Source organism: Doryrhamphus excisus, linkage group LG3, assembly GCF_037039965.1.
Source record: "Doryrhamphus excisus strain RoL-2023G ecotype Guam linkage group LG3, RoL_Dexc_Guam_v1.1, whole genome shotgun sequence".
NCBI lineage: Eukaryota > Metazoa > Chordata > Actinopteri > Syngnathiformes > Syngnathidae > Doryrhamphus > Doryrhamphus excisus.
Genome location: NC_136359.1, coordinates 4,330,001 through 4,357,060, shown reverse-complemented (window position 1 = coordinate 4,357,060; position 27,060 = coordinate 4,330,001). Strand labels below are relative to the sequence as shown.

Genomic DNA, 27,060 nt, shown 5'->3' with positions numbered 1-27,060 from the left:
ATGTGGACTTCTTGCAGGTGTCAACATGATAAGGAAACATTCTTGGCCCGTACCCAAAGTCATTAGACACAAAGACCGACACTGTGAATCAACGAGTGACCACAATAAGAAGAAATGAACAATATGTGAGGCGTGCGTTCACCTTGTTGAAGAACTCTGTGCCGTCTCAGGTGGACACACTGACATTTCAGACCAAAAGAAATCCTACTCAGATAATCTGTGGAAGGGGAAGAAAAAAAAAAGAAAAAAAAAAGAATGAGGATTCTTTATCAGGCATTTTGCGCACACAGCTTAAAAATCCAATTATGTAGCATTAAAGCGAGCATTAAACATCAGTGCTGCTATAATTCAACAGCCTTCCTTGCAACAGTTTGGAAGAGCAAGACAAAATGACCCTAAATAAATTAAGAAAGTTAATTTTAGACATTTGGTTCCTCTTTTAGTTATTAAAAAATATCATGTGTTGCCATCACATGGATATCTTTACATAGAAGAACATATAAAAGACAACAACCTGTTTTTCGTGACCACAATAGTTTCCTTAATACTTGTAGACAGCCTCAACGTAGCCAAAACATTACATTACCATCAGCTTTGTAAACAAGCAGGCTTCACTACACATCTTAAAGTACACCAGTCAGCTGCAGACGTGAGAGTAAGTTTGATCATTTTTGTTTCTTTTCAGCGAACAAGCTAACTTTGCATGATGTTGCTGTTAAAATGTAAGTGGAAAATTAGCACTGTTGATCACGCAGCAATGCTATGCTAATGTTGCTAATGTTAAGTGACGTTGTTTATGTGATATATGGCATCCATTATGTTGGAAAAGTGCAGAGCTCAGAATGCTCATCACATTTTTTAATCCCTAATGAATTAATGATGGCTGTTTCCTGGTGGAATATGGTCTATTATTATTGAAAAACATGCATATTTAAGCTGTTGTTTAAGTTGTTGACGTCAGCAGACTCGAGGCGACTGTCAGCAGGTTCGCAGTGTAGAGAGTGGCCGACAGCAGCTCCTGTGTGAGTGTTGACTGAACATGTTCTCTGCTTGTTAATAAAGCGACTCAAGTGCATCGAGAGTCTCTCCTCAACCATAAACAGTAGCGTAGCGTTCTACACTACTGTAATAATAATAATCACCCCAAATGCTCATGTGTGAGTCTTATTTTGTCTAAACTGGCTTATTATATATTATTATGTCAACTAAATTTGGTAATATAAGTGTAAAGGTCACTATAGGGGTGTTATTTCATGTCTACAGCACTCTAATAATGGTTAAAAAAACGTTTTTAGAAGGTCATAACAACAAAAATATTTCATTTACTAATATTGAATCCGGGCGGCACGGCGGTCTAGTGGTTAGTGCGCAGACCTCACAGCTAGGAGACCAGGGTTCAATTCCACCCTTGGCCATCTCTGTGTGGAGTTTGCATGTTCTCCCCGTGGATGCGTGGATTTTCTCCGGGTACTCCGGTTTCCTCCCACATTCCAAAAACATGCTAGGTTAATTAGCGACTCCAAATTGTCCATAGGTATGAATGTGAGTGTGAATGGTTGTTTGTCTATATGTGCCCTGTGATTGGCTGGCCACCAGTCCAGGATGTACCCCGCCTCTCGCCTGAAGACAGCACACCCCTGCGAAGACAGCTAGGATAGGCTCCAGCAACCCCCGCGACCCTCGTGAGGAAAAGCGGTAGAAAATGAATGAATGAAGTGTAAATGTCACTATAGGGGTGTTATTTCATGTCTACAGCACTCTAATAATGGTTAAAAAAACGTTTTTAGAAGGTCATAACAACAAAAATATTTCATTTACTAATATTGAATCCGGGCGGCACGGCGGTCTAGACCTCACAGCTAGGAGACCCGGGTTCAATTCCACCCTCGGCCATGTTCTCCCCCGTGCATGTGTGAGTTTCCTCCCACATTCCAAAAACATGCTAGGTTGCCCTATTGTCCATAGGTATGAATGTGAGTGTGAATGGTTGTTTGTCTATATGTGCACTGTGATTGGCTGGCCACCAGTCCAGGGTGTACCCCGCCTCTTGCCTGAAGACAGCACCCCCCTGCGACCCTCGTGAGGAAAAGCGGTAGAAAATGAATGAATGAATATTGAATCCTACTTTGCGGAATTATTTTATTGCCGTCGGGCCTGGAACCAATTAACCATGATAAACAAGGGACAATTGTACATGCAAAAAGTTGCTAATACTGTTTCTTGAGTTAAACACACAATACATGATTGTGGGATATTTAATAGTTGAACACATTTAGTTTTATTAGAAATGTTGTTTAAAAAATATTGCCTCAACAGCTAATAAAAGTTTTTGTGACGGCGGCAGTTTGATTCCGGTGCAAATGACTTCTGCATACACATACACACACATTAAAAAATCAGCGTTTCAACAACCACAAATCGGTGGTAGTGATGTTAGTCTCAAACATCAACACAAACACTGCCTGGCTGGAATATACCCAAACCCATTTGCTGACTCAGTCTGTCAGTAGACAGAAACACAAACCAAAAGAAGAAGCAGCATGAATAAGACGAGGGTTGTAAACAAGGCATGGGAGTAGTAACACACACACACACACACACCACACACACACACACACTGATGGGCTCTCCTTTCAGTCGGTGTGTCTGTGCTAAGACGCTGACAGCTGAGGAGAGTGACAGGCAGGAAGGCGGCACAAAGGAACAGATGCACGGTGATGGTGGCTGCCTGATCCACTAGCAACCACGGAGCTACACACTTTTTATTATTATTATTATTATACTACACATCATTCTAACTTCGCATTTACGCTCTTCATGGTGACAATTAATTTAATAACACATGCAGCAAAATTACAAACATAATTAGTTTGCATGCATTTCATCAGCTTGCTAGATAGAGCTGGAATCAGCTATAGTAGACTTCCACGAAGTTGCTGTCTGCTTGTTGACTGATGATGCTAATGCTATTGCGATGCTAATACATAGAAGAGCACATTATAGGTAGATTTGCTGTCAAATGTGTATGTTTTTTTTTTGACAGGTTGCTACAAATGTCTTGTTTGGACGGCTAGCGCTAACTAGCTGCAAATGTTGTTAAGTTAGCATACAAGGGGAGGACGACATAAATGTTGTAGGTTAGCGCTTGACGACGGCTAATGTTGGGTTAGCCGATTACTCCAGCAAATGGAGACGGCTGGGGGACGTGTTGTCGGGAAAGGGCAGGCGGGTAAAGCAGTGGTGCACATTCCAACTCAAACGGCCCTATCCCTGGGCTCCATAAATGACATCCAGTTGAGGCCGAGCGCCTGGCTGGGCAAGAGCAAAAACACACCTAGCTAGCCTGGCTAGCCCCGCTAGCATCCGTGAACGACGCCGTAGGTGGTCTCTCGTCAAGGTAAATGATAGCGTTGTTGTTAATAATGGCGTTTTTTTGGCTCCAAGTGAGTGGTAATTTACCTTCTGATGTTGCGCCCAAAGGGAGGGGAACGTTTTATCTGGATTCCGTGTCTCTAGCTCCCCCTTTCTTCTCTCGAAGCTCCTCCAGAAGGAACTCGACTGGCTTGCCAGCTAGCCGCGGAGCTAGCTAGCCTGCTAGCTATCAACAATAATCCGGGTCGGGCTGAGTCGCTTCTTCTTCCGTCACTCGCGGCTGAATATTTCCAGCTACATTCGCAGCGGGAAACGTCCCTTCGTCGGTGTTTCAGTCCGTGTGCGCCGACATGAGCGACGAGCGCGGCCAATTTCGAGCGTAAACGAGAAATATGACGATTTGTTGCGATCACCGAGAGGCTCTCCTCTCGTAGAACAAAATGCCGACCGGAAGTGCTGCCGTCTGACTGACCAAAGATCTCACGAGTGACTCCCTCCATCGGCGCCAAACAAAATGCCAGGCGGCAGTATCACCCGATGCCGCTAGAGGGCGACATAATGCAAGCTTTGTACATCTATTCATACCAGTACATATAATATAGCATATTGTAGTACTGTTAGCTGGTAATAATAAACATCATTAACACTAATATGCACCAATCATGCAATTAATAAAGAATTCAATACAAATGACTGAAAATAGATGCATTGGAAACTTAACTGTATATAAAAAAACATATTTCCCCCTAATAGAAATAATTTAAAATTAAATTATAAAATGTAATTTTTTAAATAAAAAATAATTTTGTGTATTTATTTGAATTACACATTTTCTGATAGGTGTGTGATTTTGTAAATCATTAAATCATACGTCTGCTCATTTGTATTTTAAATTAATTAAATCATTTTCATAGTCAGTATTGTGTTGTACACAATATTAAACACTATTATTTAGAGTTGGTACTACATACTAGTAATGAATGGTGTTATGTATGCGGCAAACGTAGTAAAAAAAAACAATTTATTTAAATTCTTTATTTTTACAAAAAAGTCATGCAATCTAAAAGTATTTCTTTTGTGTCTTTGTGTTTCCATGGCAGCAGCAATTGTAAACAAATGAACTAGTCCATTAATTGTGAAGAAAAAATATTTGGTTCTTTACATCATTAAAAAAAAAAAACTCAAAATTTGGTAACTGGATTTGATGAGATTACATAACAGGAAGTAAACATAAAAAAAATCTATATGTACACATTTATTTATGTACATGTCTCTATAAATCTCTATAAATAGCAACATCTATATGAATGCTACATCTGCTATACAAAATTATTTCAAATACAAAAAAACTACAAATTTCAAACTAACTAAAAAAAAATTATGGGTATGAGAAAGAACGTGTTAAAATACAAAAGAGCTGAATTTACTTCCCCAATTGAGAAAACTAAAGGCAAATGAATGTATTCCTCCAAACAGGATCATATTCATGGGCAGATTTGTATAAAGTAATATGCAAAAAAACTGATTTGGTAACAGAATTCTCAAAACACGACTTTGATACTTTGGTGTCTGTGTTTCCGTGTGATGGTTGAATACACAATTCCAGTTCATCTCTAGAAAATAAAGCCACTTGTAGCACAAAAAAAAGCCTGCCTGTTCACAGTATATGTGCACAACATCCAACACAAAGTGCCTCTAAGTTGCCAGGGAAACTTCAGGTTTGTGCTGTAAGTCTGCTTAAAGTGTTTAGGACTCAAGAGCAGCAGTGGCCTCTAGTGGTAGAGGTGAGTCATCACAGTTGAAAAGCCACGTTTCCACCATGCCGGTATGGTAACAGTTTGGTATGCTACACTTCCATGTCGCTTTAACACAGTACGTTGCAGCATTAGGTACCATATTATAGAACATATTATAGTCACATTATTAACTTTGCATCATGGAAAACAATAACAAATTAAAGCTGTGTTGAATTGACCCACGCAGAGTCAGAGGGCATGCACATTCCATTTCCTGTTGTCAATGGGTTGCACTGTACAATGACGGAGCACTCCAACAATCTGGACTAAATCAGGACTGCCCTGTAGTCAGTGTGAGTCTGGTTTTTCGAGAATGACGAAAATGTACGAGAACAAAGTTTTACATATCCCAGAAAAAAAAGTCTTACATTTACAAGAATAAAGTTGTAAATTTACAAGAAAAAAGATGTAATAATATTGCCTTCTGGATCCTATCCATCCTGGTCACTCCCAACATCAATTTTTGATCCTGTTAAGATTTTTTTATTTTTGTTCTTGTAACATTACGACTTTATTCCTGAAATATTACACTTTTTTTAAAATTCTTTTAAACTTTTTTTCTGGTTAAAGGTTACATTTTTTTCTCATAAATGTATGGATTTATTCTTGTAAATTTACGACTTATTTTTCCCCATAAATTTGCAACTTTTTTCTCATTAATTTATGACTTTATTTCCGTAATATTGATATATATTTTATATTAATGTAATAATATTTATTTATATTTATTTTTATATTTATATATTTTTAATATTTATTTAATAATAATATTGATATCATATTTATATCCCGTAATAATAAATGTACAACCTTTTGGTGTTGTGAATTTGTGATTTTTTCTCGTAAATGTGTGACTTTATTCTCGTAAATTTACAAACTTTTTTTTTGTTAAAAAAAACACCTTTTTTTCTCACAAATGTATGACTTTATTCTCGTAAATTTACAACTTATTTTTTCCCGTAAATTTGCAACTTTTTTCTCATTAATTTATGACTTTATTCCCGTAATATTGATATATATTTTACATTGATGTAATAATATTTATTTTTTATATTTATTTTTAATATTTATTTAAAAATTAATATTGATATCATATTTATATCCTGTAATAATAAATGTACAACCTTTTGGTGTTGTGAATTTGCGACTTTTTCTCGTAAATGTGTGACTATTCTCGTAAATTTACAAACTTTTTTCTGTAAAAAAACACTTTTTTTCTCATAAATGTATGACTTTATTCTTGTAAATTTATAACTTATTTCCCCCCGTAAATTTGCAACTTTTTTCTCATTAATTTATGACTTTATTCCCATAATATTGATATATATTTTATATTAATGTAATATTTATTTTTATTTATTTATTTGTATTTATTTATTTGTATTTATTTATTTGTATTTATTTATTTTTATTTATTTATTTTTATTAATTTTTTTATATTTATATATTTATTTTTAATATTTATTTAATCATATTAATATCCCGTAATAATAAATGCACAACCTTTTGGTGTTGTGAATTTGCGACTTTTTCTCATAAATGTGTGACTTTATTCTTGTAAATTTGCAACTTTATTCTCAAAATCTCAGCAATTTTTTTATTTATTATTATTTATTATCCGTTTGGCCCTAATACTCGTAGCACTGAGACAAATTTAGGAAGTAATCAACGTATATCTTCATCGTATGTACCAATCATGATGAAGATCCGATCTTGTTGAATTGACTTATTATTGTTTACATTTGAGTGACAATCAAATTTAGTTGCTATTCCCCGCCCACATTGTATGAAACAGACTAGTTTCAAAATGTCCGACTTCCTGTTTAGTTTTGTTATGATGGGTTCTTGAGACTTTTTTGCACATCCTGTAATGATTGACGTCAGGCCCTAAAAATGAATAGCAAACTGTACTGCTCAGTGGAAACGTGACTTACGGCGACCATGCTGATGGAGAAGATGCAAGGACTTAACTATGAAGGCATTATCATGCGGAAAAAAAAAACACTTTTCCACTGTCCTGTCCTTGGCTCGTATGAAAAAGTCTCTACCCTTTTGGTCGTTCCACGAATAGCAAAATATCCGCTACATTTTGGTCATGTTCTCGACAGGCCTCTCGTTCTCGTACTCGTGCTCCTGGCAGATGAGCTGGTAGGGCTTCTTCTCCGCTTCCTCCACCACCGAGTTGCACGTCTCCGGGTCTCGAGTCAGCTCGTGGCGGGACAGGTGTTCCACGATGCCCGCGCCGATGGAGTCTCCCAGAACATTGGTGGTGGTGCGCAATCGGTCCCTGAAGTGAACAGAGGGAGAGTCGTGAGTGGTTTGAATCCGGCAGCTTGATCCAGCTCTGCGTGCGCTGTAAAGTGTTGCTAATATCCAATTACAATCCCGTTAAATCAGGGGTCTCAAACACGCGGCCCGCAGGCCATACGTGGGCGTACCTCGAGGAATAAATTAAAGAGACCGTTTTGGGTCGGAAGCAGGAAGTCCATGGAAACACTGCAGAAAGAGGCGTAGAATCTAGAATGGGGGTCTCAAACATGCAGCCCGCGGGCCAAATGTGGCCCGCAGGACACTAGTTTGAGGCCCCCGCCTTGATATGAAAGTTTAATGTTAGTGCGGCCCACGGAAGTTTGATATGGATGCTGTATGGCAGGGGTCTCAAACACACGGCCCGCGGGCCAAATGTGGCCCGCAGGACACTAGTTTGCGGCCCCCGCCTTGATATGAAAGTTTAATCTTAGTGCGGCCCACGCAAGTTTGATATGGATGCTGTATGGCAGGGGTCTCAAACACGCAGCCCGCGGGCCAAATGTGGCCCGCAGGACACTAGACACTAACACAAAAACACATAATTGTTCTTTAATATTAATATAATAATATAATAATATATAATATAATATTGATTAATGTTCATGTTAAATAAATAATAAATAAATAACTGTTAATAGTTGTCCTCCCGATCCGTGTGGAAGTGGTAAGTTTTTGGCTATTTAAGTTTAAAGGAAATAACTTGAAGGCTACCGTTTAGGTCGCTAGCTCTCTAGTTTGCGAGTTAGCATGTTTGTTGGTCTCACTTAGACCCTAGCTCCAGTGACCCCCCAGGTAAATTGAGTTCAAGACACCTGCATTAAATAATTCCAGCTACTGTATATTAGGCAAATAGACACTGCTAAGGGCTATACTTACAGGAACCAATCCACCGCAATGATGAGCGTGATGTCATCAGTTGGCAGGCCCACCGACGTTAGCACTATCACCATGGTAACCAGCCCTGCCTGGGGAATTCCAGCTGCTCCGATGCTGGCTGCTGTGGCTGTGATACTGCACGGGGGAGGGCGGGGAGAGATAAGACAGATTGTTCTTGACTGAAAGATGGACACACATGACCTCCGACACAGTAGTGAACGGGTTCAAAACCCTCTCAGGTGCATACTGATTAGATTACAGCAACTTTAGGTATCCCACATCTGAGGAAAGTCCGCCGTTGGAGTATCAAATAGAAGTTATAAATCAAAGTAGTATCCAATTAGACCACTATGATAACAAACAGAGAAGTTGAGCATTTAGCATTTAGATTAGCATGGCTAGCCCTTCTCACTGCCGTCTACTTTTTTTTCCCATAAATTGACAACATTATTCTGGTGCATTTACAACTGTTTTGCTCATCGATTTACAACTTTTATCTCTTAAATGTACAACTTTTTTTCTCGTAAATTTACAACCTTATTCTTGCTAATTCACATTTTTTTTCTAGAAAATTTTTTAAAAAATTTTTTTCTCGTAAATCTATGATTTTTTTTCTCATAAATATACAACTTTTTCCTAGTAAATGTACATATTTTTTCTTGTAATTTTTTTCTCCTTTTTCTCATGAATTTACATCTGTATACTCATAAATGTATGACTTTATTCTCGTAGATTCATTATTTTTTTTAATCATGAATGTATAACTTTTTTCTCTTTTTTCAATAAATGTACAACTTTATTCTCATAAATGTACAACTTTATTCTCATAAATGTACAACTTTATTCTCATCCATTTATGACTATAGTCTCGTAAAATTTACAACTTTTGCTCATAAATTTTTGACTGTACTCGTAATATTTACAACTTTTGCTCATAAATTTACAACATTATATTCGTAAAAAAAATGTAAACTTTTGCTCATACATTTACAACTTTATTCTCATAAATGTACAACTTTTTCTCATAAATTTTTGACTGTATGCTCGTAATATTTACAACTTTTTCTCATAAATGTACAACTTTATTCTTGTAAAATGTTAAACTTTTGCTCATAAATTTACAACTTTATTCTCATAAATTTAAACTATTGCTCATACATTTTTGACTGTATGCTCATATTTACAACTTTTGCTTTATTCTCATAATTTTTTAACTTTTGCTCATACATTTACAACTTTATTCTCATAAATTTACAACTTTATTCTCATACATATATTTTTTTCTCATGAATGTACAACTTTTCCTTGTAAATGTACAACGTTTTTCTTTTTTTTCCATACATTTACAACTTTATTCTCATAAATGTACTAAAACTTAAAACTTAAACTTTTGCTCATATTCCGTTTTTAATAAATGCGTTGGTTTTTTTTTTAAAAACCTGATGCGGCCCAGTCTCACCCAGACCCTAGCTCCAGTGGCCCCCAAGTAAATTGAGTTTGAGACCCCTGCTCTCTTCTATTGTGGAGTTGCAGCATCACTTCTTTATGCCTCTAGCGCAAACCAGACGTACAAATACGTCTTCTGGTGTGAGGAATTATTAATGTAAACATGTAAGCTTTTTCTTTACATTTTTACTCTATTTTTCTCATTTTTTATGTAATAAAAAAAATAAAAAAATAAAATAAAAAATAATTAAAAATAATTAAAAATAATAATAAAAAAATAAATAAATAAAATAAAAAATAATTAAAAATAATTAAAAATAATAAGAAAAAATTAAAAATAATAAGAAAAAATTAAAAATAATAATAAAAAAAATACATAAATAAAATAAATAAATAATAAAAATAATAAGCAAATCCAAATTCTGACCCAAAATAGTATATTTTTTCTGAATGTGCTGTGTGATATTCCAGGTCGTCTTATGTTTGGGTCAATATAGCACGTGTGCGCCTGCTTACCTGATGGTGAGGATCTGTCCGAAGTTGAGGTCGTAATTGTTAACCTGAGCGATAAAGATGGCTGCCAACGCTTCATACAAAGCAGTGCCGTCCATGTTTATAGTGGCGCCCACAGGAAGCACAAAACGGGTCACACGCTTGTCCACCTTGTTGTTCTCCTCCAGGCATTTGAACGTGATGGGCAACGTGGCCGAACTAAGATGGAGGAAACATGACAGATGTGAAATACCGCACATCTTTAACAGGAAAAAGAGCAAAAATCCCAAACCTGGATGACGTTCCGAGGGCGGTGATGAGGGCCTGCAGCAGGCCGGCGATAAAGATGAAGGGGTTCTTTCGAGTGACGATGAAGTAGAGCGTGGGCAGGACGAGGATGGCGTGGATGAGCAGGCCGCAGATGACGGTCACCGTGTACATACCCAGCTGGCCGCCCATCGACGTGATGTCGTCCATTTCTACTATTTTACCCGCAATCAGGAACAGAATACCGATGGGGGCGTACCTGAAACGGAGTCTGACGTTCAGTATTTCTGCCTCTGATACTGTAGGGGGCACTGTGGGCCTTTTAGGCCTTTTAGGTCTGAACAATGGCAATCAAGTGTACTTTTTTTTTTTTTAGCTTTTTCCCATACATTTACCACTTACAAATTTATTCTCATAAATTTATGTCTGTATTCTTGTCAAATTTACAACTTTTGCTCATAAATTTACAACTTTATTCTCGTAAATTTATGACTGTATTCTCGTAAAATGTACAACTTTATTCCCATAAATTTATGACTATATTCGCGTCAAAACTTTTGCTCATAAATGTACAACTTTATTCTCATTGGTACATGACTGCATTCTCATGCATACAACTTTATTCTCATAAATTTATGACTATATTCTTGTAAAATTTACAACTTTTTCTAATAAATGTATTACTTTATTCTTATAAATTTATGACTGTGTTCTTGTAAAATTTCAAAGTTAGCTCATAAATTTACAACTTTATTCTCATAAATGTACAACTTTATTCTCATAAGTTCAAGACTGTATTCTCGTAAAATGTACAACTTTATTCCCATAAATTTATGACTATATTCGCGTAAAATGTACAACTTTTGCTCATAAATGTACAACTTTATTCTCATAAGTTCCTGACTGCATTCTCGTAAAAATTTACAACTTTTGCTCATAAAATACAACTTTATTCTCATAAATTTATGACTATATTTTTGTAATTTTTTTCTAAAAATGTATTACTTTATTTTCATAAATTTCTTGCTCATACATTTTTGACTTTTGCTCATAAATTACAACTTTATTCTCATAAATTTATTCTCATAAATAAATTGTACAATTTACAACTTTTGCTCTTACATTTTTTGCTGTATTCTCGTAAAATGTACAACTTTTTCTAATAAATTTATTACTTTATTCTCATAAATATATGACTGTGTTCTTGTAAAATTTCAAACTTAGCTCATACATTTACAACTTTATTCTCAGAAATTTATGACTATATTCTTGTAAAATGTCAAACTTTTGCTCATATATTTTTGACTGTATTCTTGTAAAATTTACAACTTTTGCTCATACATTTTTTATTGTATTCTCATACATTTACAACTTTATTATCATAAATGTATGACTATATTTTTGTAAAATGTACAACTTTTGCTCATAAATTACAACTTTAATCTCGTAGATTTATGACTATATTCTTGTACAATTTACAACTTTTGCTCATACATTTTTTGCTGTATTCTCGTAAAATGTACAACTTTTTCTAATAAATTTATTACTTTATTCTCATAAATTTATGACTGTGTTCTTGTAAAATTTCAAACTTTTGCTCATATATTTTTGACTGTATTCTTGTAAAATTTACAACTTTTGCTCATACATTTTTTATTGAATTCTCATACATTTACAACTTTATTACCATAAATGTATGACTATATTTTTGTAAAATTTACAACTTTTGCTCATAAATTACAACTTTATTCTCATAAATTTATGACTATATTCTTGTACAATTTACAACTTTTGCTCATACATTTTTTACTGTATTCTCATACATTTGCAACTTTATTCTCATAAATTTATGACCATATTCTCATAAAGTTTACAACTTTTGCTCATAAATTACAACTTTATTCTCATAAATTTTATGACTATATTCTTGTACAATTTACAACTTTTGCTCATACATTTTTTACCTTATTCTCATAAATGTATGACTGTATTCTCGTAAATTAATATGAATAAATGATATCATGTTGTGGACTGAACACATACAGTATGAGTTGTTTTTTTATACTGATATCAGGCTGATACATCCCTACTTGCTATACATTTTATAACCATACATTTTATACTTTAAATGTCTTTAACAAGAGTGTGAGGCAACACTCACTTTTATTGCAAATGTTTATCCAAAAAAGGGCATTTTGGGGGGTAATTTGCATATGAAAAGCATAGATCTGCTGCACACGAATGAGGAATTATAGCATTTTTGTTACGATCGTTGGAGAGGCACATGGTCTCGTTTGGACCTACCACATGATTATGGCCACCAGCCTCATGATGGCCTCATTGAGACAGTCGAAAAAGTCCCTCAGAGGCTGGCCCTGTTCCCGCATGCTCCCGATGATCAAACCGAAGCACATGGAGAACACCACCAGGCCCAGAGCGTTGACCCCATTGACGGCCCCCGGCACGGGGATCATCTCCTCCCTGCTGATCAGCTGGCTTCCGTTGAGCGCGAACAGGGAATCGTTCAGCGTCAGCTTGACGTGGACTACTCTCTTAGCGTACTGCGTCTTGAACTGTTGAAAACAAACAGCGTGTTAGACTGTGAAACCCTAACCATTGCTAATGTAGCAGTGCGGTGGCAATTTAATGGCTTGCCATGTATTCACAGTGCCTTGGTGATCCTCGGGATATGACTCTAGTGAAATGACTACATCTGTAAAGAAAAGCATATGAAACAAAACAATTCCAAGCATAGTTGCACAACACTTGCAAAAGCGCTTCCTCATTCACCATGTGGCACGTTCCGACAGCGGGACATTGTTTTGAAAATGTCTATTCATTTACTCCTGCTTGATGATGGAGCAAAAAGAAGCACCGGTAGCCATAATACAATCGATTATACGCCATTTATCTACATTTATTCACAGAAAATCACCCCATACTCATAAAGTTTCATATAGTCACATAAACAAATGTCAATAATGGGAAATGAAGGCAAGACAAGAAAGAGTGTATTTCACTACTACTAGTGCTACAACCGCTACGTGTTTTTTTTATTTATTATTTGTACAAACTACTGTATTTCAATTTACCTGTTTGGTGCAAGCCTCCACAAGGTTCGGAGGGAACATGTTCCTGCAAAACAGTACACCCTTGAATCAATGAATGAATCCATGCAGACTTTTTGGGTGGGAGGGTCATATTGGGGGGCCGTTTGACCTCCAAGAGTTTGGACTTTCAAAACTAGGACGCCTGACAATAGCTATAATCATTCATTGAATAATAATAATATTCAAAACTATGACGCCCAACAATAGCTATGATAATTAATTTCATAATTAATTTAATAATTAATTGAAAATTAATATAAATAAAATAATATTTTGTATTATTATTATTAGCAATATTTCCCTGAGCAGTATTAAGTGTGTCAATGTATGTATGTGTGTGTGTTTTTAGCAAATAATAATATATAATAAAATATTAATAGACATAAAATAATAATAAATTAATATATTGTTATTAGTTATTAAATACATAATAATGATAAAATATATATCAATAATGATAATTATCATTATTATTAAATTAATTATTATAGCTAGTGTTGAGCGTTATAGTTTTGAATATTATTATTATTAAATTAAAAATATTATACATTATTATCATTATATATTTAATAACATATAATAATAATCATTATAAAATATAATAATAACATATTAATATAATAATACAATACATATTATATTATATAATAATAATACAATATTAATAAAATATATATATTAAATAATATATTATATATAATTATATATATTATATGATAATACATTATTATTATATTTTATGATAATAATATAATAATAAATTATATTATTACATTATTATATTGTTATATTATTACAGTATTATTATATTATTATATTATTATATTATTATATTATTATGTTATTATGTTATTATGTTATTATATTACATTATTATTATATTACATTATTATTATATTACATTATTATTATATTACATTATCATATTATTTGTTTAGATATTTCAGCTGTCACAAAAGCAAAAAAATATTTGTGTGAATGTAAAAGTTATGCTTGAAATGTATCCGGTTTTCTACCTTTTTTTAGTTGGGAGCTGATATTTCCCTGAGCAGTATCAAGTGTGTGGATGTATGTATGCATGTGTGTGTGTGTGTGTGTGTTAGCAGGTACCTGATAAGGTCCAGGAAGGCATCAGCGGGGCTAACCTTCTCTATCTGCTGCTGGTTAGTGAACTCCTCCTTGGAGCCTTTACCAGGGTGAATGATGAGCACCATGACGATGCCGATAAACACAGCAATCACCGTGGTGGTGGTGTAGTAGATCACCGCCCTCATGCCCATTTTCCCCGATGCACGGCTGTCCAGGGCAGCCATACCTGCAAACGGAAGAACACCAGGGGCCTCATTTATAAAACTTGGTTACGTACCCAAGTTGCTAATATCATTAGTCACATTCATTCTCAGAAACGCTACATTTGCTTGCTAGCACAACAACAAAGTAAACATGATTCAGCAACATTGCAGTGTGTCAATCATCAACACCGTTGCGTTTGGACATGCAAAGCAGGTGAGCTGCCCCCCACCTTACACATGTACGGTAAATAAAGTGGTGTTTCCCATCGAGCATACATACAGTAATCCTGGGAACAGGTGGTGTAATTATAGACGGAATACACCCATTCACATAATCTGTCCCAACTATCTACAAAAACAAAGCGCGCTAGGAAACATAAAACCGCTCTGACCTTCACCGCCGGGTAAACAACACCTACTGGAAGGCACCCAGGGAAAGATCTTATTCGCATAACGTATTGTATATTTTTAAATCGCACACACGGTAAGGAAACGCTTTGAAAACATATCAAGAGAGTCCCACCGACTATCAAGTCGGAGAATCGGGTCAAACCATTTTCTTGTGTTTAGACTTTCACGCAACAAAGAGCGCCAGGCGTGATGAAGATTAACGGCGTGACGGACGAGTGAAAGCAGGACATTATCAGACAAGCGGTAGTATTTCTCATGCGATGGCAACATCAAGTGGCTTCCTATGTTGTGACGCCACCACATTAAGGGTGCCAGTAATGGCAATGGGGGAAAATGCGGTGAAGACCATAGAATTCTAAAATTGCTAATTTTAGAATGCTAGCAATGCTAACGTTAGCATGCAAACACATAGCATCAAAGTGCTCACAGTGTTGACTAGCTATAAAAATGTATAAAAATGCTACTATGCTACTGTTAGCATGCTAGCAACACTGAAGTGCCAAAATTAGCATGCTAACTACAAGCATGATAGTGCTACGTCTTTAAATGTCTACTTATGAAAATAGCTAAAAAGGCGACTATGACAATGTTAACATGCTAGCAATGATAACATTAGCATGCAGACACCTAGGATAATAGTGGTAAGTGTACATTCATTCATTGCTGGAGCCAATCCCAGCTGTCTTCGGGAGACTGGTGGCCAGCCAATCACAGGGCACATATAGACAAACAACCATTCACACTCACATTCATACCTATGGACAATTTGGAGTCGCTAATTAACCTAGCATGTTTTTGGTATGTGGGAGGAAACCGGAGTACTAAGGATCGACTGATATATCGGGCCGATATTTGCGTTCTTTAGTTGAATCGGCATCGGCCAATCTACATGTTTAGATCGCTAATTTGTTAGCAATGCTAATGTTAGCATGCAAACACATAGCATCACAGTGCTCACAGTGTTTATATCTGTTGACTAGCTATAAAAATGTATAAAAATGCTACTATGCTGCTGCTAGCATGCTAGCAACACTGAAGTGCCAAAATTAGCATGCTAACATGCTAATGCATTGAACTTGGGTCTCCGAGCTGAGAGGTCTGCGCGCTAACCACTCGACCACTGTGCAACCTGATTTCTAAAACATTCATTCATTCCAATTAACCTAGTCAATATAGTAATATATATATAGCACATCATGACTGGTTCAAGACTTTAACACCTGAACACAACATTCTAACAACATCTAGAGGTCAGAAAAGTGGAAAAAATAGAACAAGTCCTCTTTAGGTATTCAGTTTTCCTTTAAATGCGAGATATTTAAAAATGCTGCCTGTTATTGTGGGGGGACGGTTGGTTTGAGAACCACTGGTCATATAAATTTATCGCTGAATCAGTTACCGTATTTTCTGGACTATAAGTCGCTCCGGAGTATAAATAGCCAAAAATACATAATTAGGTAGAAAAAAACATACATAAGTCGCACTGGAGTATAAGTCGCATTTTTTGTGGGTAATTTATTTTAACTATTTGACCAAAACAAACATTACGTCATCTTGGAAGGCAAGTTCTAATATTAATAAAAGAATAGAGAACAGGCTGAATAGGTGTAAGATATGCTAACACAATACTTATTTAGCTACACAAAAAATAAACATGAACAGAAAAAGTGTTTATGTTACATAAACAGTTTTTTAATTTATAAGTCGCTCTGGAGTATAAGTCGCAGGAACTGCCAACCTATGAAAAAAAGTGTGACGTATAGTCCGGGAAAATACGGTAATTTCCCCTGTAATCAAGGAAGTGTCGTTAAATGGCGAATCTTGAAGCTTTTTATGCCCTCCCACCCCCGGTGCTGACCTTCTTTGACCTTCTTCAATAGCTGTGATAGCATTAAATAGACCGCGGCAGACAGGGCAAAGAAAAAAAGAAAAGGACGATGTCATATTTTCAAAGTGTCACCTCCCATTATGGTCGTTATCTTCAGTCAGAGCAGGCCTTTGTGGGATGAAGATTTATGTGTTTCTTTTCATCATACGTGGCACTGCTGTACACCAGAGTGTGTGTCTGTGCGTTAGAATGGATGCACCCGCTGTTCCTGTTTTGTCTCAACGCGGCCGCAAACCTTTTTTTCCATCTCGCCCTCCTCTAATCCTCAACCTCCAGAACATTCACTTCCTCTTGTTGGCCTCTTATTCCTTTTCTGACAAGCCTGGGAAAACTTGTTGACTTAGTCTGCCTACATACACGCACTCGCACACAATGATGTCCTGACCCGTCGCCACGGCAACAACATACACAGGCTGACCAATTCCATCCATTGAAAAGAATGAAAGAAGCCAGATTGAAGGAGAGTGACTTTCTTTCTACTTCGGGCGGAAGCGGTGGGAGGTGTACAACTACAAATGCAAGCCCTTCTTTAGAGAGAGGGAAGTTGAGATCGGGGGGCACAAGAAGCCCTCGTGTGGTCCTCGTGAACCTTCAAAATGGAACCCAACCAGAGCTTCCCAGACCTCAAATTACAAATTGTGTTGAGTTCAATAGATTCCTGAGAGAACATCACCTTTAGGACCTTACGTTACCATGGCAACATGTGAATATTTTTATGTTTTTGGACAGTTTCTGCTTCTACACGCTTTAAATCAAGGGTGTCCAAACTTTTTCCAGCGAAGGCCACATACGGAAAACGTAGTCCATATTAACTGAATATTTTGGTAGTTAGCATAGAAAACCAGTTTAGGACTTTCTAAGTATGATTAGCATTATTAGAGCCCTGTAGACATGAGATAACACCCCTATAGTCACCCTTAAGATAAGGCTAAAAATAACCATTCATTCATTTTCACGAGGGTCGCGAGGGTGCTGGAGCCTATCCCAGCTGTCTTTGCACGAGAGGCGGGGTACACTCTGGACTGGTGGCCAGCCAATCACAGGGCACATATAGACAAACAACCATTCACACTCACATGTGAATGGTGGTATGATGGTCATAACTAAGGATCGACCGATATATCGGGCCGATATTTGCGTTCTTTACTTGAATCGGTATCAGCCGATACGCACGTGGGTTCGCCGATGTATTTTATCGACATGTATCTATGTATTTTATCTACATGTTTAGATCGCTAATTTTAGAATGCTAGCCATGCTAATGTTAGCATACAAACACATAGCATCACAGTGCTAACAGTGTTTATATCTGTTGACTAGCTATCAAAATGTATACAAATGCTACTATGCTACTGTTAGCATGCTAGCAACGCTAAAGTGCCAAAATTAGCATGCTAACAACAAGCAAGATAGTGCTACATCTTTAAATGTCTACTTATGAAAATGGCTAAAAAGGCTACTATGACAATGTTAACATGCTAGCAATGATAACATTAGCATGCCAACAGGATAATAGTGGTAAGCGTACATTCATTGTGTACACTTGTGGAAGGAAACCGGAGTACCCGGAGAAAACCCACGCATGCACGGGGAGAACATGCAAACTCCACACAGAGATGGTCGAGAGTGGAATTGAACCCCGGTCTCCTAGCTGTGAGGTCTGCACGCTAACCACTCGCAGCTCTGTCTATAACCTGATATGTTATTTCCACCCTCCATGCAACAGCAATTACGTGAAATGGTGACGTGATGTGCGGCACAAAGGAGCCTCTGGTGCGATGCCCCGTCAATAACCTCTCTCTCTGTGACCCACCGCTGCACGTCAAAACAAACACGTCTCAATGACAGGACCTTTTTGTCCAAGTAAACATCCCCCGCGTTTGTCCGTGCCGTCACAAATGTGCAAATAGCTTTGTCGTGTCTTTGCTGCTGCTTTGCTTATCCAATCAATGAAGAGCTCATATGCTGTTCCCGTCCACCTCTGGGTCCACAAACAAGCGTTGCACAGTGGAAGACACAACATACTGGTACAGAGTCGTAATCGTTGGGGTGAACCTTGACTTTTATGATACCGGGAATGTTTATTAATTGCTTCCACACCTGATGGTGATAAGTGAGTTTCTGCCAAGATACTGTTTTTACCATTATTAGAGCCCCGTACACATGAAACAGCACCCCTATAGTTACAATTGCACTTCCAATGATTCTTTCTTTACACCACATTGCACAGGCTAGGGGCTCACATCAGGGACATAATAAGACGCACATAGCACAAGCTAATTGTTAGCCTCCAATTTATTTGTTCTAAACCAGCGGTCTCAAACACGCGGCCCGCGGGACACTAGTTTGAGACCCCCGCCTTGATATGAAAGTTTAATGTTAGTGCGGCCCACGCAAGTTTGATTTGGATGCTGTATGGTATCATGTACCCAAAAAAAAATATTACGTTTGATTAATGTTCATGTTAAAGGTTAAATAACTGTTAATAGTTATCCTCCCTATCCGTGTGGAAGTGGTAAGTTATTGGCAATTTAAGTTCAAAGGAAATAACTTGAAGGCTACCGTTTAGGTCGCTAGCCCTCTACTTTGCGAGTTAGCATGTGTCTCAAGACCCTGCAATTGCGCAATATGTTGTAAATAAAAAGAGTATAAATGTGACTATAGTCGTGTTTTGTCATGTCTACAGGGCTCTAATAATGCTTTGTTCATTTTAATCTGAAAAAAATAATTTGTCTACCCGCCAACTATATGTGGTTTCTTAAGTTTTTATTATTTGCAGTTTTATTATTATTATATTTATTTATTACTGATTGATTGATTTTCTTTATTCTTGATTTGTTTATTTATTTTTCATCTTATTTTGTGTAGAAAAATAAAAAGTAAGATATTTGAGAACAGTGGAATGTTTTATCAAAGCTTTTATTGTAGAAAATTGGAGCCAAAGCAAAGTTTTTTTAATTTTTTTTTTTTTTTGTGGAAAACCTGATGCGGCCCAGTCTCACCCAGACCCTAGCTCCATTATTGAGTTTGAGACCCCTGTTCTAAACTGAGAGTGTTTCAAACTGAGTCAAACAGCAACCAGATGGATGGAAGGAAGCAATTAGGTACCGAAACCTGGTCGATACCCGGTAGTATCGACGGAATTTGTTTGGTATTCCAATGATACTACCGGTTTCGGTACCCATCCTTGAGCAGGGCTTTCGAAATGCACTTTGAAATTTCGCCATCATGGCCAGACCTCTCAGACTTGGCACATAATAATGATTAGAAATTCTTCACCTAGTATACAGTACCTTATGTACAATACCGTGTTTTACCATATTCATGAGTGCAGGGGTTGTGCACTGACCCGTGATGAGACTGGACACCAGCAGGGGCAGCACCAGCATTTGAAGCATCCTCATCAGCAGCTCGCCAGGGAAAGAGAAGAACTTGATGTCACGGTAGGACATCTTGTATGGCCGCAGGACAAATCCCAATATGATACCTGCAGGGCGGGATTACATATAAAGTTGTTATTTGTTGTTTTTTTTATGTATACAGTATAAAGTATAATATTCATTCATTAATTCATTTTCTACTGCTTATCCTCATGAGGGTCGCGGGGGTGCTGGAGCCTATCCCAGCTGTCTTTGGGCGAGAGGCGGGGTACACCCTGGACTGGTGGCCAGCCAATCACAGGGCACATATAGACAAACAACCATTCACACTCACATTCATACCTATGGACAATTTGGAGTCGCCAATTAACCTAGCATGTTTTTGGAGTCAAACCCATGCATGCACGGGGAGAACATGCAAACTCCACACAGAGATGGCCGAGAGTGGAATTGAACTCGGGTCTCCAAGCTTTGAAGTGTGCACGCTAACCACTCGACCGCCGTGCAAATATAATATAGTTATTTTATTTTTATGAAATGATGGCAAAAACCAGTAATCAATCATTCTAAAAGTTAATAAAGGTGTTTTTACTAACTATTTTTGACATCATATGCAAATTACATGCAAATTTGTCGACTTATAGCGACTTCTAGGACAGCCAATAGCTACTTTTTGGGCATCTAGTAGAGATGGAATTTTTGGCTCTTCGAGGGGAGACTGATCTTGGTGAGCCGTTCCTTTCAAAGAGCCGTTCAAACAACTGGCTCATTTGGCTGGTTTTTATATTTAAGTTTTAACAAGCCAGCCTGGCCTTAGCTCGTTTTATTTTGGAAATAATCACTGGGTGGAATAAATGTATAAATATCCCACCAATATGAGTTTGAGTTATTCTGAAATACTGATTAAAACCTTTTAAAATCTGATCTGGATTCAATGTAAATATTCCACAGGGTGGTGCTATAACGCTCTGCTTTGACAGTGACGTCACTGTTTTGAATTATCCATTGTACAAATTCTGTGTATGTGTGTAAACCATGACTTGAACATGTATAAACATTCAAAAACAAAGCAGGATACAATGAATTTCTGTGTATAAACATTAAAAAACAAAGCAGGATACAATGAATTTCTGTGTATAAACATTAAAAAACAAATCAGGATACAATGAATTTCTGTGTAACAGCTTTTAGTGCGAAGAAAAAAACCTTGGTACCCATCGTTCATGTTAATGAGCCGTTCAAAAGAACCGGTTCGTTCGTGAACTAATGCTTAGCTTAGCTTACCTTGTTGTCATTTCCATTAGTGAGCAAATTAACTAATTTGCAACCAAACAACAAATTTATACGTTTTTTTCCAACCCAAACGCTCGCCCCCAAAGACGTTTTTAAGGCTGAATTTTTTTTTAAATGGCTGGGATTGAGTTAAGTTAACAATATGGTTACCGTCGGTTAGCAAGCTGTAGTCAGTTCACTTAGCTAGCATGACTACGCAAAATTGATTTGTGATATCAAATGAGGTGTCACATGAGCAGTGTTGGGCATGTTACTTTAAAAAGGTAATTAGTTACTAGTTACTGCTCAACTAGTAGTTTTGTATTTGTAGTTTTCATAATGTACATTTTACCTTTGACATCAACGAGGTTAAAGTAGTGTGTGTACTTCTATTTGGCAAACGCCGTCTTCTCCCTAGAGTCGTCCTCATCTAGTATGTACGACCCGGCACTTTGAACGTGCTCTAAACACCCGCCCACCCACGTTCTGTGATTGGCTGAAAATGCAATCTTACTAAACCTTAGCCAATCCTCATTGCTTATGTGCTCTAAACACCCGCCCACCTAAGTTTTCTGATTGGCTGAAAATGCAATTTTACTAAATCTTAGCTAATCCTCGTTGCTTATGTGCTCTAAACACCCGCCCACTCAAGTTCTCTGATTGGCCGAAAACACAATTTTACTAAAACCTTAGCAAATTCCTCATTGCTTATATGCTCTAAACACCCGCCCACCTAAATTCTCTGATTGGCTGAAAACGCAATCTTACTAAATCTTAGCTAATCCTCGTTGCTTATGTGCTCTAAACACCCGCCTACTCAAGTTCTGATTGGCTGAAAACGCAATCTTACTAAACCTTAGCTAATTCTCATTGCTTATGTGCTCTTAACACCCGCCCACCCAAGTTCTCTGATTGGCTCGGCAGCAAATCTTAGCCAATCATCGTTGAATATGTGCTCTAAACACCCGCCCTCTTAATTTCTCTGATTGGCTGAAAACGCAATCTTACTAAATCTTAGCCAATCATCGTTGAATATGTGCTCTTAAACACCCGCCTACCCAAGTTCTGATTGGCTGAAGACGCAATTTTGCTAAAACCTAGCCAATTCTCATTGCTTATGTGGTTATCTCGTCTCCCTTGTCACTAGTTGTGATATAATATGATATATTTTGAGGCGGCCTCAGTAACGTGCAGTAACGGGATTTGCCAGTCTAGTGTTTCATTCAAAGTGAACACACATGCTCCTCCTCTGATGTAGGTCAGTAAAACGCGCTCTCATTGGAGCCCGAAGCCACAAAGTGTGCGGCTTGCCTGATATCTGGGCTGCGGTTGTAACTCTAGCAGGGATGCAGATGTGCACCACGTGGGTGGGCACCCATCGCTTCCTGTTGCGTAGGATGCAAAGGTTAACGGCAAAAGGTCAAAAGTCAGACCTCTTCCATCCTCACTTGACCAAGTTTCTATTTATTTCCTTTTGGCTCCCTTTTGGAGACGGCAACTGCTCTTCTGCAAGTCAGCCATAACGGCCATATTATCTTGTGTAGTGCAGTTACTTTCTTTCTCCTTGTTTACTTATGCTATCATGTTGGACTAGTTGCCCATTTCGGGGGAGGAGGGGACGCAGTAATCTCTTCTTTTTCTGAGTTAATGTGTTCCAGACTTGAACATGGTAAGTGAATTTAAGTAGGATTTCCTCTTCATAAATGGAACATTTGTGTAGTTATGGCATATAAATCTGTTTACTATCTTCTAAATAAATGTTTTTATATTTATTAGAGCCCTCTGGACATGAAATAACACCCACACAGTCACCTTTACACTTGAAAGCCATTCAGGACAGGATTAAATGTGTGCAAAGGGGAGCGGAATCAGTGGCGGACAGGAAGTTACAGGGTTCAGAGTTTACTTTTAGCTTGTTGTGGGTTATGATTATGTTATTATTGTGCCTGTTGTGAAACCTGCAATAAAATGTGGAATATAGCTTTTATTCCATTTAGCCTTTTTTTTTAGCTTGGAAATGCTAGGTTTAGGCATAAAACATTCCGTCATATCTTTTCCTTTTTGTGTCATTATTTCATAGCTGGGATTATGTTTCTTGCTCTCCGGCCTTATAATAAAGTGTAAGACTCTACACCAGGGGTCTCAAACCTATGGTGTAGAGCAGGGGTCTCAAACACGCGGCCCGCGGGCCAAATGTGGCCCACAGGACACTAGTTTGAGGCCCCCGCCTTGATATGAAAGTTTAATCTTGGTTTGATATGGATGCTGTATGGTATCATGTACCCAGAAAAAATTATTACGTTTGATTAATGTTCATGTTAAAGGTTAAATAACTGTTAATAGTTATCCTCCCTATCCGTGTGGAAGTGGTAAGTTTTTGGCTATTTAAGTTTAAAGGAAATAACTTGAAAGCTACCGTTTAGGTCGCTAGCTACCCACCAACTATATGTGGTTTCTTAAGTATTTATTATTTGCCGTTTTATTATTATTATTATATTTATTTATTTATTTATTACTGATTGATTGATTTTCTTTATTCTTGATTTGTTTATTTATTTTTCATCTTATTTTGTGTAGAAAAATAAAAATTAAGATATTTGAGAACAGTGGAATGTTTTATCAGAGCTTTTATTGTAGAAAATCGGAACCAAAGCACTGAAAAAGTTTGTATATTTTTCTATTTTTAATAAATGCGTTTGTTTTTTTTTTTGGAAAACCTGATGCGGCCCAGCCTTGCCCAGACCCTAGCTCCAGTGGCTCCCCAGGTAAAATTGAGTTTGAGACCCCTGATCTAGAAGATCTAGAAAGCTTTCTATGCGGGTAGCTTGCTCTATAGTGACCAAAGTTGTACATTTGATATTTTAAAATACGAACAAATCCAAGGTCATAATAGTCAGAGAGTGAAGTCATAATATGACGTTGGAAAAATAATAAAATAACAAAAAATTTAAAAATTTAAAAATTTAAAAATTTAAAAATTTAAAAATTTAAAAATTTAAAAATTTAAAAATTTAAAAATTTAAAAATTTAAAAATTTAAAAATTTAAAAATTTAAATAATAAAATCCTCCTCAAACACATCGATTGTATGGATGAGGTAAACATCTCCACTCACCGATGATGACCGCCGCGACGGTGAGTATGACAAAGGCGTTCCTTATGAAGAATCCCTTCACGTCATCCTTGGTGATGTTCTGCACTCTCTTCCTCGCCAGCAGGGACCGGGATTGGATGCCTGACCGGATCTGCCGGAAGCCCCGGCAGGCTCTCTGAGGATCCTCCCCGTTGCTCTGCGTCATGTCGGTGGAACTCTCCAGATCTGCCGTGCTGGAACTTGAGTGGCGTTCGACTAGTGACAGGAAAATGAGCTGATAAGGCTTTTTTTTTTTTTTGCAGTTGCATCATGCCAAGTGATCATCAAAGCTCACAACTTTATTGATAAAAAGGAAAAAACGTTGCTCTTTATTAAGCCTTGATGCTTCTGAATGGGGAGCACTTCCTCAAAAAAAAAAGCATGGCTACTGCTCACACACACACACACACACACACACACACAATTCATCATGACACCTAAAACCATAGAAGCTGTTTCCGTACCTTTTAGGCTGGAGCGATACACTTCCTTTGGTGTTGCTGTGGGTTAAAGCTCAGTCAGTGTGTGTCTGTGTGTGTCAGTGGAGAGGAAGTGAGGAAGCGGGGCTGCAGGGTGGGTGTCCAGGGGCTTGTTCTTTGGTTGTGAGTGAGTAGAAATGAGTAAAGGGGAGAAAAAGAGGGAGAGCTGCTGTGGCGGCGGCTGTGATGAGAGCAATGAAAGAACCAGTGAGAGAATGGAGGCGGTGCCACAGTTGGACAAGGGGAGGGGGGGGCGGGAAGAACTCACAGTTGTTGCCTCGTAGGGAGGTGAAGGGGGGAATTAAGGTAGAGGAGGAACCCGCATCGGGGGCGGTATCTTGAGGAATAATTTTCAAGCAGGAAGAATTGAAAAGAGCTTCTTGTTCCTCCTTTCAAAGGGTTTGTCACGCCTGATAAGTTCGGCCTGATTGCAGATTCCTGCAGAGACAGGGGGCTGGGGGTGGGGGTGGGGGTGGGGGTGGGGTGGGTGGGGGCAAAGCAATATTAAGAGGTTTTATTTTGACACAACACACACAAGTCAATCAATACAATGATAAAATAAAACAAAATAAAATAAATAAAATAAAATAAAATAAAATAAAATAAAATAAAATAAAATAAAATAAAATAAAATAAAATAAAATAAAATAAAATAAAATAAAATAAAATACAAAAATTCCTCTTTCTTCTTTTTCCTCATTGATGCTCATCCATAACGTGGATGTGCTAAATATTTGCCAAGCGTTCCGGACATAGCACGTTTGAATGTGTTGAACTTTGGTTACTTATTCCATGGCTGGTGAGGACCTGTTGGGGGGGGGGGTGTATAATATAATAATATAATATTATATATTAACCAAAGATTAAGAGGGTGAAGTCATAATAAAATAATAATAAAATAATAAAATAATAAAATAATAAAATAATAAAATAATAAAATAATAAAATAATAAAATAATAAAATAATAAAATAATAAAATAACTGTTAATATGAAAAAACAAATGCAAAATGACAATAAAGATATAAATTTACGATAAAAAAATTACAAAAAAAAGTTCATCCTATTATACAGTCATCCCTTGCGATTATCTTAGCTTGCTCTTTCTCTTTTTTTCTAAAATGAATAAATAAATCATCATTGTTGTGTGGTTGACCAGGGCGTATTAGTCCAAAAAATACAAAAAAAAAGTGTATATACTACTCTTAGGGGTCAGCCATGGCATGTCTGACATAATATTGTGAAAAAGAAGTTCTCCTCCCATTCCGTGTGGAAGTGGTACCCTTTTGGCTCCGCTTTTAAACCCTTTATGTTGAAAACGCAGTCACCAAATTAGAGGCTATTGATAGCTTGCTAATGTTGTGTATAAAGAATAAATATCTTATGTGTGTTGTTATGAGTGTTGTATTTAAAAAAAAGTCATAGGAGCTTGTCGGTTAGGTGACTAATCAGGGGTCTCTTACATTAGAATCATTTCATCAGCCCTGTCTTTTTGTATTTACTTATGTATTTATTTTCATATTTATACTGACAACTAT

General features: G+C 37.1%; 2 protein-coding genes across 6 annotated transcripts in view; both read right to left on the bottom strand.

The window, feature by feature from the left end:
- The window catches only part of nipbla (NIPBL cohesin loading factor a), a 41,256-nt gene extending 37,409 nt beyond the window's left edge, over window positions 1–3,847 (bottom strand). For 2 of the 3 annotated variants that reach the window (XM_058070476.2, XM_058070478.2), the window contains exons 1-2: window positions 3,460–3,846; window positions 143–217 (exon numbers count right to left, since the gene is read on the bottom strand). The gene's annotated coding sequence lies outside the window, so the exon portion shown is untranslated. Of the gene's footprint in view, window positions 1–142; window positions 218–3,459 lie in introns of all 3 variants that reach the window. The other variant, XM_058070477.2, reaches the window with a different exon arrangement.
- Window positions 3,848–4,581: 734 nt separating this feature from the next.
- slc1a3a (solute carrier family 1 member 3a) lies at window positions 4,582–25,849 on the bottom strand. Of its 3 annotated transcripts, none has more exons than XM_078789488.1 (10): window positions 25,509–25,704; window positions 25,027–25,260; window positions 20,610–20,747; window positions 14,780–14,984; window positions 13,652–13,694; window positions 12,864–13,132; window positions 10,585–10,818; window positions 10,317–10,511; window positions 8,355–8,489; window positions 4,582–7,455 (listed from the first exon to the last, which is right to left on the bottom strand). In XM_078789488.1, exons 2-10 carry the CDS (start codon window positions 25,208–25,210, stop codon window positions 7,251–7,253), a joined length of 1,608 nt encoding a protein of 535 aa, XP_078645614.1. In that variant the 5' UTR covers window positions 25,211–25,260; window positions 25,509–25,704; the 3' UTR covers window positions 4,582–7,250. The 3 variants fall into 3 exon arrangements, with proteins under 3 accessions (XP_078645614.1, XP_078645613.1, XP_078645615.1); XM_078789487.1 differs by lacking the exon at window positions 13,652–13,694 and adding an exon at window positions 13,215–13,272; XM_078789489.1 differs by lacking the exons at window positions 4,582–7,455; window positions 8,355–8,489; window positions 10,317–10,511; window positions 10,585–10,818 and adding an exon at window positions 25,792–25,849 and having other exon boundaries at window positions 12,860–13,132.
- Window positions 25,850–27,060: the final 1,211 nt, after the last annotated feature.

Coding starts and splice junctions, on each gene's coding strand:
- slc1a3a (XM_078789487.1), bottom strand. CDS start 25,210: ATGACGCAGAGCAACGGGGAGGATCCTCAGAGAGCCTGCCGGGGCTTC. Junction 13,133..13,214: donor CAAGGCACTGTGAATACATG/GCAAGCCATTAA, acceptor TGTTTTCAACAG/TTCAAGACGCAGTACGCTAA. Junction 8,490..10,316: donor GGACAGATCCTCACCATCAG/GTAAGCAGGCGC, acceptor TCCCCCGTGCAG/TATCACAGCCACAGCAGCCA.